The sequence below is a fragment of the Trichomycterus rosablanca genome, chromosome 12 (assembly GCF_030014385.1).
Source record: "Trichomycterus rosablanca isolate fTriRos1 chromosome 12, fTriRos1.hap1, whole genome shotgun sequence".
NCBI classification, from domain to species: domain Eukaryota; kingdom Metazoa; phylum Chordata; class Actinopteri; order Siluriformes; family Trichomycteridae; genus Trichomycterus; species Trichomycterus rosablanca.
In genome coordinates, this window is record NC_085999.1 from 2,325,440 (window position 1) to 2,340,736 (window position 15,297).

The 15,297-nt window shown below is 42.6% G+C and overlaps 1 protein-coding gene across 4 annotated transcripts in view; it reads right to left on the minus strand.

Moving 5' to 3' along the window:
- Positions 1–1,629: 1,629 nt before the first annotated feature.
- The window catches only part of adarb1b (adenosine deaminase RNA specific B1b), a 155,188-nt gene continuing 141,520 nt past the window's right edge, over positions 1,630–15,297 (minus strand). For all 4 annotated transcript variants that reach the window (XM_063005424.1, XM_063005426.1, XM_063005425.1 and 1 more), the window contains 3 exons: positions 12,940–13,121; positions 7,612–7,790; positions 1,630–6,226 (listed from right to left, as the gene is read on the minus strand). In XM_063005424.1, the coding sequence (XP_062861494.1) occupies positions 6,050–6,226; positions 7,612–7,790; positions 12,940–13,121 (538 nt within the window). In that variant the 3' untranslated portion in view covers positions 1,630–6,049. The remainder of the gene's footprint in view (positions 6,227–7,611; positions 7,791–12,939; positions 13,122–15,297) is intronic.

The following is a 15,297-nucleotide window of genomic DNA, read 5'->3' on the forward strand; positions in this document are numbered from 1 at the left end:
AGAAGAAACGGAGGGCTAGAATAAGAGACGTCTGCTTCACTCTGTTTATTAAACATCTCTGATCAGATCCTGCTTCCTGCTGGCACCTTTTAAATTATGGATTCCCAATACAGTCCTCCAAAGTGGCAGAAAGACAGGCTTCCCATGGTGCACCGGCATGAGCTCATGTCTCAGATCGTACTTATCATCAGCGTTTCCCACAGATCGTCCCGAGTGTCTCTCGAGCCACTTTGTTCCATGGGGCATTGATTTATTATTGATGTTAGCTCCATAAAACCCTTCGTTTGACGTGTTTAAAGAACTTTCTCTTCTGAATCACTTGAGTTTGGGTTACAGGAGTGAGTCTGAACCAGTAAACAGCTCCATAAAGACTGAACTGACGTGCTTGCAGGCGATGTAACCTACTAATGTCTTCAATCCAAGTCTTCAAATAAACCAAGTGCCAGTATAACTGGTACATCAGGGGACTGTAGTGGCTTCTGGTGGTTCCATAACGATACAGGGTTTATTTGGCTTGCATTCCATGGGACCCCAGTATGTCTACAAACATCTCTGACAGGTGAACGTTACACCAGTGCATGTCCTCCATTCATTCCGATGGGTTCAGCCTTCTCCAACAGGACGATACATCGCCACACACGTCCAGAAACGCCCAAATTATGGGTAGAGGAACACTCATCTGAGTTTAAGGTTTTGCCGTTCCCACCTAAATCACCAGATCTTGATGTGTGGAACACCTTGGAATACAACAGAATTGTGGAGAGTTCTGCAGGAATTATGTTCATCGGCTACAGAATATTTCCGCAAGCTCGTGAAGTCCACGCCCGTCGTATTTCTGCAGACCTTTGCTCCTGTGGGGGACCTACCAAGTATTAGACTGGTGTACCGGTTTTTATGGCACTTCAGTGTATATACACACATACATACATAGACACAAATAACTGTAAATAAATGTAGTTATCTGGTTGATTAAGAAGCTAAGAGTTTTTATATGGGTGATACAATTTTAAAGAAAATCTTTTATTTATAATAAATGGAATGGACTCCCCGGTGTTTGTTATAAATATGCGAAAGAATTAGGTAGCTTAGTGGGTAGAGCTTTGGGCTAGCAATCGTTAGACTGTGTACAATCCCACTGTTAGGCCCTTGAGCAAGACCCTTAACCCTGTCTGCTCCAGAGGCGTCGTACAAAGGCTGACCCTGCACTTTGACCTCAACTTCACTGAATTTCATTGAACTGTACAACTGTATATGTATGTATGACAAATTAAGGCGCTCTATTCTATTTTGCGTTCGGGTGGCACACAGATAAAACATGCTAGCTACCCACAGGCCGGGTGCCTCTACAGACTGTGATTGGCTCATACGAGGGTGGGAGTGCTAAAGAGATTCCTCATAACTGCTGCAATTGCGACCTCTGCTGGCTGATCGATGCTGCCAGCACAGAGACGGGGGATAACGGCGATCAGTGTGTCTCTCTGTGTGTTTCCAATTTAATGTTGATGTTAGGAAATCCACCTTCTGCATCATGCTGTGTAACTAACTGTAGTCTGGTTAAATGGTGGACTAAACAGATTTTTGTTGTGTTCCTTGACCACACACACACACAGAAGAAAACACTCCCATATCTGAAGGTAAACTAATATTTTGTTTATTTTTTTTCTCATTATTATATACATCTATGCATTTTTTCCTACATACAAGTCCTTTGATAATCATCATGCTGGGTGCAGCTTCAGTGGAGGAGCTCATGCAGGTGACCCATGTGGATTTTTACAGAAGACGCTGCAGGAGGAGGCCGTGAGGAGCACCGCCGTACCCCCTCCTACAGTCGCCAAATCACGGTGCTCGCAGAACAGGACTGACCAGGACCGAAGCACTGATCACAGGGTAGAGTCAGGACTCATGTACTAAAACTAAGTCCCAAACACGCTCCAGTTCCAAAATAATACAAAAGAAACGTCCGTCCAGGTTAGGATCGTGTTGTTGACATCATTTGTTGACATCTTGGTTAGTGATAAAGAACAGCAGAAGCAATGAAGTAAAGCTTAGACAGTCAGAACAGTGACTCAAGTTCAATAATAATAATAATAATAATAATAATAATAATAATTCCCTGTAACCTGTCTAGCACTTTTATCACATCTGGGCTTTAACCTGTGGGGGTTTGAGATTTATGTTTACATTTTTGAGGTTTCATTTAAACATTTATACATTTTACATATCGTATTTCTTTTCAAATGTAAATAAATTCTCATATATTTTAAATCTGTATAAAGGTGTAATAATACAAGTGTCATTTATTAATAGTAAATTCGGGCTCGTCAGGGACAGTTTAACCGTTAGCCGACATGCTAGCGGGTTGCGCCGCTTCAGCCCGCCGGTTTGAATGGGCTGAGGCTATGAGGCTAACTGTGTTAGCTCATTAAGCTAACGCTGCAGTGTTGCAATCGGAGTGATCGCTGTCTAAGTAGTGCGCCTAAATAGTCCGCATTATGAGTTCGATGTCTTATTAGAATCCTCCCTACTTAGGCAGCCACACAAGGCAGCTCAGGAGGATTTTTAGACGGACCCAATTTCTGTCTCTTTTCTCTGGATCTACCAGACGTGGAACATTAAGTCAAATACGGTATAAAAACAAACAGAAAGAAAACTAATGCTGGCATTAATACGTAGTACAGAAGCTACCGTTTTCAGTTTCATTGTTGTTGTTTTTTTGTACATTTGTGGAATTGAGCATTATGAAAAACACACACATTCAAAACATATCAATAATAGATGCAAAGTTTCCATGGCAACAACAAAGAGCATCACAATATTTACAGGAGCAAACGAACAGGTAGAGAAACGCGACTCTGAAATCACCGCACAAATCAAACAGACCTGGTTTCATGTTCAATCCACCTACTGGAATATATCATGAAATGAAAATACCCCATAAAAAAAAAAAAGAAACCCTTGATGAGCAGTTTAAGTAAACTTTGCATTCGTGATGCGTCAACAAGTTCAAAAATAATAAAAATGCTGTTCAGTTTTTTATTTTTTCAGCTTTAAAAAGAAAAAGAGAGAGAGAGAGAGAGAGAGAGAGAGAGAGAGACATCATCTTTGGTGAAGATTAATCAGCAATCTCCAAGTCCTGTTGCACTGATATCTCGGTAAGAGAACCAGTAGGGCTCAGCAGCAGGTACATGCTCGCACACACACGCTCACACATTCGCTCACACACACACGACTTGGTTATAAGAAACATCATGCTGTTGAGAGAATTCAGTAAATCCAGTCATGTTTGGAACTGCAGGATAAATTCAATTCAGAAATCAGCCGGCAGACCTGCAGCGATAAAACCAACCGCAATGTGATGTAAAATATATTCACACGCTGCCTGTGTCTGCGTTAAAAAATAAGATCTCTATACTAAATCGACTTACTACACTGCCAAAAGTACATAGACACCCTTTATTTCATGGAATCATATTTCCGGTCTATAAAAATCAACGTGCATCTACATACCACTGAAACTGTGGTGTGGATGCCCAGTGGCGTAAAGAGTGAAGGAAAATGCTTTTGCTACAGCATACAAAGACATCCTAAAGGGAAAGTGTCAGACTTCAGTCCTAGAGGGCCAAAGTACTGTAGAAATTAGGATTTAACTTACACCGACCAGACATAACATTATGAGCACTGACAGGTGAAGTGAATAACACTGATTATCTCTTTATCACGGCACCTGTTGGGGGGGGGGGGGGGGGGGGTGAACATTGTATCCTCAAAGTTGATGTTAGAAGCAGGAAAAATGGGCGAGCGTGATGATCTGAGCGAGTTTGACGAGGGCCAAATTGTGATGGCTAGACGACTGGGTCAGAGCATCTCCAAAACTGCAGCTCTTGTGGGGTGTTCCCGGTCTGCAGTGGTCAGTATCTATCAAAAGTGCTCCAAGGAAGGAACAGTGGTAAACCGGCGACAGGGTCATTAATGCACGTGGGGTGCGAAGGCTGGTCCGTGTGGTCCGATCCAACAGACGAGCTACTGTAGCTCAAATTGCTGAAGAAGTTAATGCTGGTTCTGATAGAAAGGTGTCAGAATACACGGTGCAGCACAGTTTGTTGCGTATGGGGCAGCAAAAGTGGAACCAACACAATATTAAGAAGGTGGTCATAATGTTATGCCTCATCGGTGTATATATCACTCATCTGCTTATTACCTGTAATTTTATTTGTTAAATTTGGTTTGTTGCAAAAGAAAATAAAACACGTCATGCTACAAAGTAAAATTTATAAAAATAGCTTGCTCAGTTTGGTCTAAGACAGGGGTGTCACAATTTGTAATACAGCTCACGAGGTATTTTAGAAATAAAGTTGTTCCGTTATTAAGCAGGTTTTAAACAAAACTGCTTGATTTGTTTGACCTCTGGGTGGCGCTCTCACATTAAACTAAAATCTAAAGATCTAAAACTCTCCCCGTCTTCATTCCCCCGACTCAAAACATTAACATCACACCTACATTAACGTTCCCCAGTTTTTGGATAAACACGGTGGCTTCAGAGAAAAGAACACAGAAGATTTCAGGCGTTCAGAGGGAAGTGGTTTAATTTCAAGAAGTATAATAATCGTTCTATTAGGATTATAAACTGGTGAGTGACTGTGGACGCTAGATCATTAATCACTCAGATAAACATAAAGTGGAATTGTTAGTAATCAGGAGCTAGGTTATATTTTTATTTCTTTTATTACTAAACACTCTGTGGCCCCGTGGTCGTGTATTGTTTACTCCGTCTGGCCCCCAACAAGAAAAGTTTGGATGCTGCTGGTTTAAGGGAACTTAGCTGCCAGTATGATGCTCTTGTGACTTATAACAGTATCTATTGGAACTGGTGGATCACAGGTTCAAACGTGATGAAAATAGTGGCAGGTGTCCACAAACTTTTGGCTGTATAGTGTATATTGTTTAAACATACATTCTTCACGATTTGCCATATAAAAACCCGCAGTAGAATAAAAGTTTGATAAAAATAAAAACATGCTCCCTTCCCAAGTGCACAAGCTTTTAAACAGCAGGAAAAAATTGCATCAGGAAGGCCGACCTCCATACGGCTCCGCCAACGAAGACGTCTGTGCTAAACGGACGCGGGCGCTGGAAATTTGAATGAGAACAAAGCTGCAGCCATGAGGGATGTGGGGTGTTTTAAAATCGCCCCTAAAAACTGTTCATTCCTTCCATGCAAAGAGACGTTTAACAAAAACGTGCACCACTGAAGAGTCGTTTCCTGATTGGCTCTAAAAGCAGGGGGGTAAAACGTTCGGCATTAGCTTTACGACACTTAACTCAGACGCCGACTCGTAGTAGCTAAACGGGAGGCGCTACAAAACCTAGCGTGGGAGTTTTTTTCATGCAGTTTATAAAAGACATTTCTGTAAAAGTATCTAAACGCCTGAAGTGGTGACGCTGGGAAAATGGACAAAAGAAGGCAGCGTCGTAGGAGATCTACTTTTTGTCCGGAGAAATACAGACGACACACAAATACACAGTACAAACATGCAAGGAAGTCAGTAGTGTGATCAACTGTGATGCACCGTGATGCAACGTGTCATAAAAACTAATGAAAACTACAGACGGGAATAAAAAAATGAATAGATTTACTGTTTTTCATGAAGGTCTGAGGCCAGGATCTTTAAAAACAGATACCGTATCCGGGTCCGACGTCCAATTCATCATCAAAAAAACGATCTGCTTACTAAACCACTGTTTGACATGAGAAAACAGGACATGAACCACTGACATTTACAAATAAAACAGAATAAAAAGAACAAAAAAGGAATAAAAGTGGGTGTTTGTGCCATCGGAAGCCTCCTCTTTAATTCATCAATAGTTCTGACCCATCTAACCAAACAGGTATCGTCCAACGAACCGATTTATGATGAGTTATGTGGGACTGAAGGGCTGGAAACACACACACACCCACACACACACACTTACACACACACACACACACACACATGACGTATCATCAGCTGGTTTTAGTCGTATCGTTCAGATCTTTGAGCTCCACCCTTCAGGAGCTGAGAGAGAACTGGTCCTGTTCTATAGGCTTCTTCACCCAGGCCCCCAAACCAGCTTTCTGGAAGGCTTTGATGAGCGCCTGCTTGGCGTCGTGGTACTCCACCGCCGCCTGTTTGGCTTCGTGGTACGAACTCGGCTTGACCATTTTGATCCTTAAGGTGGACGAGAGCTGTGAAGAGAGACCAGAACATGTCATGATAAATGTGTGTTCCTCAGGGGGGACAATGATGAGCCAAAACATTACGACCAACCCGAAAAATGTGCATGGTAATGTACACTGATCAGCCATAACATTAAAACCACCTCCTTGTTTCTACACTTACTGTCCATTTTATCAGCTCCACTTACCACATAGAAGCACTTTGTAGTTCTACAATCACTGACTGTAGTCCATCTGTTTATTTACATACCTTTTTAGCCCCCTTTCACTTTTTTATTTACTTTATTATTTAGGTGGTGGATCATTCTCAGCACTGCAGTGACACTGACATGGTGGTGGTGTGTTAGTGTGTGTTGTGCTGGTATGAGTGGATCAGACACAGCAGCGCTGCTGGAGTTTTTTAAATACCGTGTCCACTCACTGTCCACTCTATTAGACACTCCTACCTAGTCGGTCCACCTTGTAGATGTAAAGTCAGAGACGATCGCTCATCTATTGCTGCTGTTTGAGTCGGTCATCTTCCAGACCTTCATCAGTGGTCACAGGACGCTGCCCACGGGGCGCTGTTGGCTGGATATTTTTGGTTGGTGGACTATTCTCTGTCCAGCAGTGACAGTGAGGTGTTTAAAAACTCCAGCAGCGCTGCTGTGTCTGATCCACTCATACCAGCACAACACACACTAACACACCACCACCATGTCAGTGTCACTGCAGTGCTGAGAATGATCCACCACCCAAATAATACCTGCTCTGTGGTGGTCCTGTGGGGGTCCTGACCATTGAAGAACAGGGTGAAAGCAGGTTAAAACAGTATGTAGAGAAACAGATGGACTACAGTCAGTAATTGTAGAACTACAATGAATGCAGGATATTTTGAGACAGAGCCATACCTGGTCCAGCATGACCAGACATTCCGTCAGGTTTGGAGTGGAGACTTTAATTAAACACTCTTGGAATGAATTAGAATGTCAGCTGTGAGCCAGGCCTCGATCAGCCAGCAGAGGTCGTAATTGCAGCAGTTATAAGGAATCCCTACCACCCTTCCACACTCAGATCAGCCAATCATTGTCTGTACAGGCGCCCAGATTGCCGGTAGCTAAGATGAGATTCGAGATGTCAGCTCTGGTGCCATCCGAGTGCAAAAATAAAAGGAGGAATCAACGCAAACGGTTTGGCAAATAAGTCATGTGACATGCCTTTTAAAAGGAGACTAGAAAAAGTACATACACGTACATTAATAACGTACTTTACTGTATATTATTATATTTATATTACATTAAAAACTAAAATAATGGCCACACCACATGTTCAGTTTTCCATCTGCTCTTTTCTACATCTGCATTAATTTTCCTTTATCATTCTGTTTTTAGAGCCGGTGTGTTCGGGACGCGAACCTTAGAGTGCAGCCGAACCCAGCGGCTGTACAGAGCATGCTTGCAGAGGCGAGACGGTCGGCCCATGTCGTCCTTTCCCGTGGTGGCGTTGATGATCTCCAGGCTCTGGTCTTCCACAGTCCAGTTCACGCTAAAGTTTGGAGCTTTACCCGGCTGCCGTGCCTCCGCGTTACTGATTCCTGCAAGTGTACACACACAAACACACACACACACACACACAACTCAGCGGATGGATGGATGGATGGATGGATGGATGGATGGATGGATGGATGGATGGATGGATGGATGGATAGATAGATAGATAGATAGATAGATAGATAGATAGATAGATAGATAGAAAGACAGCTAAATAGATAGATAGGTAGATAGATAGATAGATGGATGGATGGATGGATGGATAGATAGATAGATAGATAGACAGACAGAGAAATAGATAGATAGATAGATAGATAGATAGACAGACAGACCAATAGATAGATAGATAGATAGATAGATAGATAGACAGACAGACCAATAGATAGATAGATAGATAGATAGATAGATAGATAGATAGATAGATAGATAGATAGATAGACTGACAGACCAATAGATAGATAGATAGATAGATAGATAGATAGATAGATAGATAGATAGATAGATAGATAGAAAGACAGCTAAATAGATAGATAGGTAGATAGATAGATAGATGGATGGATGGATGGATGGATAGATAGATAGATAGATAGACAGACAGAGAAATAGATAGATAGATAGATAGATAGATAGACAGACAGACCAATAGATAGATAGATAGATAGATAGATAGATAGACAGACAGACCAATAGATAGATAGATAGATAGATAGATAGATAGATAGATAGATAGATAGATAGACAGACAGACCAATAGATAGATAGATAGATAGATAGATAGATAGATAGATAGATAGATAGATAGATAGATAGATAGATAGATAGATAGATAGACTGATAAAAACACTAAAAACACATGACAATCTCTTGGCTTTAATCACATATTCTAGTTGGGGGGTCTTTGAGACACCAAACAGAAGTGTATATAATGTAGGGGGGTGGAACACTCACTCACTTTCTTAAACGCTTATCCAATTACGGTTGCGGGGGTGGGGGGGGGGGGTGGAGCCTATCCAAGCTTTTTAATGGGCACAAGGCACACAGTAACACCCTGGACGGGGCGCCAGGCCATCGCAGGGCAGACACACACACACACACACACACACACACAAACACCCATTCACCTATAGGGCAATTCAGTGTCTCCAATTAACCTCACTGCATATTTTTGGACTGTTGGAGGAAGCCGGAGCTCCCGGAGGTAACCCACGCAGACACGGGGAGAACATGCAAACCCAGACCGCCCCGTCGTCTTTTCTGTGCGGAGTTTGAGTGTGTGTGTCTGCCTTGCGATGCTTTGCGCCCATTGAAAAGCTGGGATAGGCTCCAGCACCCCACCCCCATTCCCAAGCGACCCTGATTGGATAAGCGGTTAAGAAAGTGAATGCGTGAGTGTTTATTTGCAGCTTCCATTAAAATTAGGGAGAGTTACGAAGTATCAAGCTGATTTAAAAGACTCAGAATAATGCTAAGAATAGTCTGTGAGCTGTTAAAGAGGCTCCAGGGTCTCAGGGACCCCAAACAGAACATGAGGGTTAAGGTCCAGGGCCAGTCGTTGATCCTAATGACAAAACATACCAAGGACTATAAACTCCACAGGTCTAAAATGTCCTTTTATTAAAGTTTAGAATATAACACAAAGTATTAAACATGAATAAACACTTCATTGCACTTATTTCTGCATCACTTTATGCAAATGATGGATAGTTAAATAAGGATAGAACAGCTGCTAATGTGCTAGTTAGTACTTCGACTTGATGCGCTATTGACCCGCCCGAGTGCCCATACATGCACGATTCGTTGTGCCTTAGGGAGGGAGGTCGACAGGGTTTTAGGGTTTCAAGTGCATAGCTTGTCTCTACGTGCATGATACGGCTATCAGTGAGACTCTTTCACTGCCTGGTGAAATGATGCAGCCGTGTCGAAGACGCATGATAGTTTTAGTTCTCCTCGGCCAGCGCAGAGGATTGCAGTAGACGAATTGGCAACGTTTAGATTAGAAAAACGAGAGTTTAACACTGACAATGATCAGTCTTCTGTCTTTAACCCGTCTGAAATCCAGCCGGTGTTTCTCTGGTGCTGCATAATAGACCGAGCTGGAATGATTTACCACCCTCGGTTAAAAGAGACATAAGCCACTCGAAAGCAGAAAAGGTTAATTACCCACTCCATTATCGGTCTACCTGCGACGCTAGCACAGGCAGGAAGTGAAGAATAGCAAGGAAGAGGAAGTAAAACTACTGACACCAGGATTTTATAAAGACTTGTTTGCTTTTTGAGAACGGCAAATTTCAACCCCACGACTATCCTACAAAATTATACCACAATTATACACTGAGATATCTCAGAGAGATCAACACCTTCTGACTTTTGACTCTTAATGATTGTAACAGCTGTGATTAGCACGGCTCGGGTTCGGACCTTCTTTAATATCTAACTCCAGCCAAAAGCCATTTTAAGGAGAATATGAGAAGAAACGTGACGTGTTTTAAGGTGAAACCATAACGTTTGACTATTTTTTAATTGACCCAAAGTTTACATTAACAAATGTATCAGATGTTACACTTAACTTCGATGGCATGTAACATCTCCAGTGGTTTGCAACCTGGATGTACTTTTGGACTCTTTGCTCTCCTTTAAATTTCATATTAGAACCATGATTAAATCTTGTTTTTAACACCTTAACAATATCGTTTTGTGATCCAGGCAACACAAACAATACATCTTACTCTCTCTGTACAATCTGGTCCCACTGTGACTTACAAGGTTTAACACAAAGCTCCCACAAGGGGGCTTTCGTAAACAAGTTTATTTAATTATTATTATTTTTTTCCGCTTGTGACCAACAAGGGTGGTTCTTGAGTACATTTGAAACGCCACTGCAGGAGTTCTCTCTTATTTTAAAAAGACATTTCATATCAGCCTAATTCTTTATCCGCTACACTGGCTACCTGTCCTGCTTTCCTATAGATGAAAGGTCTGAACTGCAGGCTGGCCAGCCTAGCACTCTTACTACCAAGCTATGCAAAAGGTGGCTTCACATTGTCCTGCTACAACTAATGCATTCAAACCTCTCGTCTGCTAAACTTCTCAAAACCACCACAAAACCAGAGCAACTACGACTGGTTACAACTACAACCTACTGGTTGATGGTTCAAAAAAACAAATAAAAAAAACAGAGATCAGTGCATGGCTGAAAAATGTATTGCTATACACCAACTAGGCATAACATTATGACCACTGACAGGTGAAATGAATAACACTGATTATCTCTTCATCACGGCACCTGTTAGTGGGGGGGGGGGTATATTACACAGCGAGTGAACATTTTATCCTTAAAGTTGATGTTAGAAGCAGGAAAAATGGGCGAGCGTGATCATTTGAGCGAGTTTGTCGAGGGCCAAATTGTGACGGCTAGACATCTGGGTCAGAGCATCTCCAAAACTGCAGCTCTTGTGGGGTGTGTCCCGGTCTGCAGTGGTCAGTATCTATCAAAAGTGGTCCAAGGAAGGAACAGTGGTAAACCGGCGACAGGGTCATGGGCGACCAAGGCTCATTGATGCCCGTGTGGTCCGATCCAACAGACGTGCCACTGTAGATCAAACTGCTGAAGAACTTAATGCTGGTTCTGATAGAAAGATGTCAGAATACACAGTGCATCACAGTCTGAGGGCTGTTTTGGCAGCAACAGAGGGACCAACACAATATTAGTCATAATGTTATGCCTAATCGGTGTATACTACATAGAATTCGATCTAGAAAGACAGAAAGTGGAAGTATATTTTTACTCTAAAGTAAATATATTTGAAGTCCAAGTGAGCTTGGAATAGTGATTAAATGTGCTTTAATTTCACTTCTAGTGTGTGTGAATTTAAACATATACTTAAGTTGAATTCAATATAGGTAAAACAGTCTCAATTTAGTATAGTTTAGTACACTTAATACAATTAAAGTTCAGCTTTTGTATTCATCATATTGAAGATTAGTATACTTATATATTAATATAAGTATGAACGGGGAGTCAAAGAGGCCGTCTATGTGAAGAGGGAACGACCATCCCTGAACCGAGGGGGAGCCTGAGAGTACATCTCTCACCATCTTACAACGCCGTAATAGGAGCTATACCCTAATCATATGTGAAAGGCACACATGGCCATTGTAATTAATGGTCATTGTGATTTGCATATGGACCTGATCACCGGATCCATCGTTACGCAATGGGTGGTGATCGGTCGTTATGCAAATCGACTGCATATAAGGTTGGGGGTATCCACCACCAACTCAGACTGAACTCGGATTGAGTGGCAAAACGTATTTCTACAACAAACTTGTGTCCAGATGAACTGATTTAACTTTGTGGATTTGTGTACCTGGATTATTGAGCATGCATCAAAAGATAGTATACTTATACTTTTTTTTTTTTTTACCAGGGATGGTTTGCATTTAATGAGCAGATAGTTGATCAGCAGAGTAATCATAGCGTGAACTTTTCTTTTACTGATTAAGCAAAATAAAGGATCATTTTTCAGCTTTGCTAAAGTCGTGTCCTATTAGCTGTTGTAACTAGAATAATCTGAATTTAAATACAGTTACAGCTTCATCGATCCTCTTTAATGCAAACTTTAGAATAAATTTACTACATTTACTTCATTATCTGCATATAATGTCTGTGTTGGAGGTTTAATCCTGAAGTTCTGAATAACTTCTCTTGTATCCTCCAGGGTTGCTGATGTAACACAATGAAACATCGTCTGGAATAATGTGTGATGTATATCTTATTACATTTCTTTCTATTTATTTATGCGTTTTCTTCCCTGATTGCAGTCGAGGTGGGTATATTGCTGCCCACGCCTCCTCCGACCCGCATGCGGAACCCTTTTTCACCCATGTACTCTGCACAGGCGCCTCTCTATCTGCTAATCAGGGTCCTTACACAGCGTTTGAAGACCCCACCCACATAATCCGATCATCCCTCCCTAGCAGAGACGTGTCTGCTGCAGGCACTGCCAATTATGCCACGCCGAGTTTCGAACCGAGGAGTTCAGAATCTCGGTGCTGGTGTGCTAGCAGAATATCCCGCTGCGCCACCTGGGCGTCAGCCTTATTACATTTGGACTGTATGTATTGTATGGTACAAGGTTTTTTCGGGTTCATGAGGCCCTGTGTGGTGTGTGAATCCAAGAAGAGTTTCTTTACCGCTGAGCAGGGGCCGGTTGAGAGTAAACTGCTGGGGCAGATGTTCGATATCGGCGATGCGCTGGTACATGGCACGTGAGAGGTGATCAGCGTGGTACAGGCTGCCCAGGATGATGCTCGAGAAGTAGATGGGCTCAGTGAAGTAGCTCATCAGTGAGCCCTGGATCCCCACCACGTTCCACCTGTACACACACACACACACACACACACAGGAAACAGTTGATTACTTTTATTTCTAACTTGTGAAGCACTTTGTAGTTCTACAATTACTGACTGTAGTCCATCTGTTTCTCTGCATGCTTTGTTACCCCCCTTTCATGCTGTTCTTTAATGGTCAGGACCCCCACAGGACCACCACAGAGCAGGTATTATTTAGGCGGTGGATCATTCTCAGCACTGCAGTGACACTGACATGGTGGTGGTGTGTTAGTGTGTGTTGTGCTGGTATGAGTGGATCAGACACAGCAGCGCTGCTGGAGTTTTTAAAACACCTCACTGTCACTGCTGGACTGAGAATAGTCCACCAACCAAAAATATCCAGCCAACAGCGCCCCGTGGGCAGCGTCCTGTGACCACTGATAAAGGTCTAGAAGACGACCGACTCAAACAGCAGCAATAGATGAGCGATCGTCCCTGACTTTACATCTACAAGGTGGACCGACTAGGTAGGAGTGTCTAATAGAGTGGACACGGTATTTATAAACTCCAGCAGCGCTGCTGTGTCTGATCCACTCATACCAGCACAACACACACTAACACACCACCACCATGTCAGTGTCACTGCAGTGCTGAGAATCATCCACCACCTAAATAATACCTGCTCTGTGGTGGTCAACAAAGTGCTTCTTTATGGTAAGTGGAGCTAATAAAATGGACAGTGGGTGTAGAAAACAAGGATGTGGTTTTAATGTTATGGCTGATATATATATAAAGCTGTGATATTTAAAAACCCTACCCTGCACCAGATAAGAACTGTTCAGCATCCGCCTGTGGCTTGATGTTTTTCACTCACAGCGAGTCTGAGCTGAACGAGTTCATTAACGCCGTTTTTTCCGTTCCCCCTGCTTTCGAGATTTTACAAGTCCCAGACTGGCCCAGCAGGGTCCATCCTTCTCCGGCGCACAATCAAAGGGGCTAATCAAGACGGGTTCGACTCCCCCAAACAGCACCTGCTGCACAGCCACGCCGGCAACCCGCACTAGACTCTGATTTGAGCACTTCTGTTCGGCAAGACTAATCAGCCGCCTTAAACCCCATCAGCCGACTTCCTCGCAGCCTCCAGCTCCGGCAGCTCCAGCTATTCTTAACACGCCGGATTCATTAGCGGAGAACCGGGAGACGCCGCTGACGGGCCTGTTTTTTTGCTGGTACCGGCTTCAGGGCGAGTCGTTTAATCAAAAGCAAAGCAAAGATAATTACAGATGAGCGAAGAGATCAGGGACTTTCTTTTAACGTGAGGAGCGAGCGATGATATTAATAATTCAAAGATATCGGTGGGTGTAAGCATCCGAAAAGGAAGCAGGAGATAAAAACATGGTGCACAGGGGAGCCTTATTTATTTATTTATTTATTTATTTATTTTTACCTCAAACCTGACCCTTCCATGTCATTACAAAAAAAATAACAGTACTGACAATTTGTTATACAGCGGTATCTTGAAACTCAGCATCAGTCGGTTCTGGGAGTGGCGTCGAGTTTTAAAGACGTTGAGTTTCGAGGTATTTTTTCCCATAAGGATGTTTGGGAAACCTGTTAATGCGTCCATGGTTTTAGTCTAATGTAAAATAATGAGGTTGTTTTTGACACTTATACACTGAAAATAACACAAATATAATATAAACACACTAAAATACAATTACAAACAGTTAAACATCAATAAAAATACAATAAAAGCTGCATTTTAGTTTTACTTCTTTATTGTTTCCTGACGCTTCTTAATGGTGGAGATGCTTGATCTTAGAATACTGTATTCCCTTCAGCACCGGCGCATTCATTACACCGGTAATGGAGTTTTTAAACATCTCACTGTCACTACTGGACTGACCAAAAATATCCAGCCAACAGCGCCCCGTGGGCAGCGTCCTGTGACCACTGATGAAGGTCTAGAAGATGACCGTCTCAAACAGCAGCAATAGATGAGCGATCGTCTCTGACTTCACATCTACAAGGTGGACCAACTAGGTAGGAGTGTCTAATAGAGTGGACAGTGAGTGGACACGGTATTTAAAAACTCCAGCAGCGCTGCTGTGTCTGATCCACTCATACCAGCACAACACACACTAACACACCACCACCATGTCAGTGTCACTGCAGTGCTGAGAATGATCCACCACCTAAATAATACCTGCTCTGTGGTGG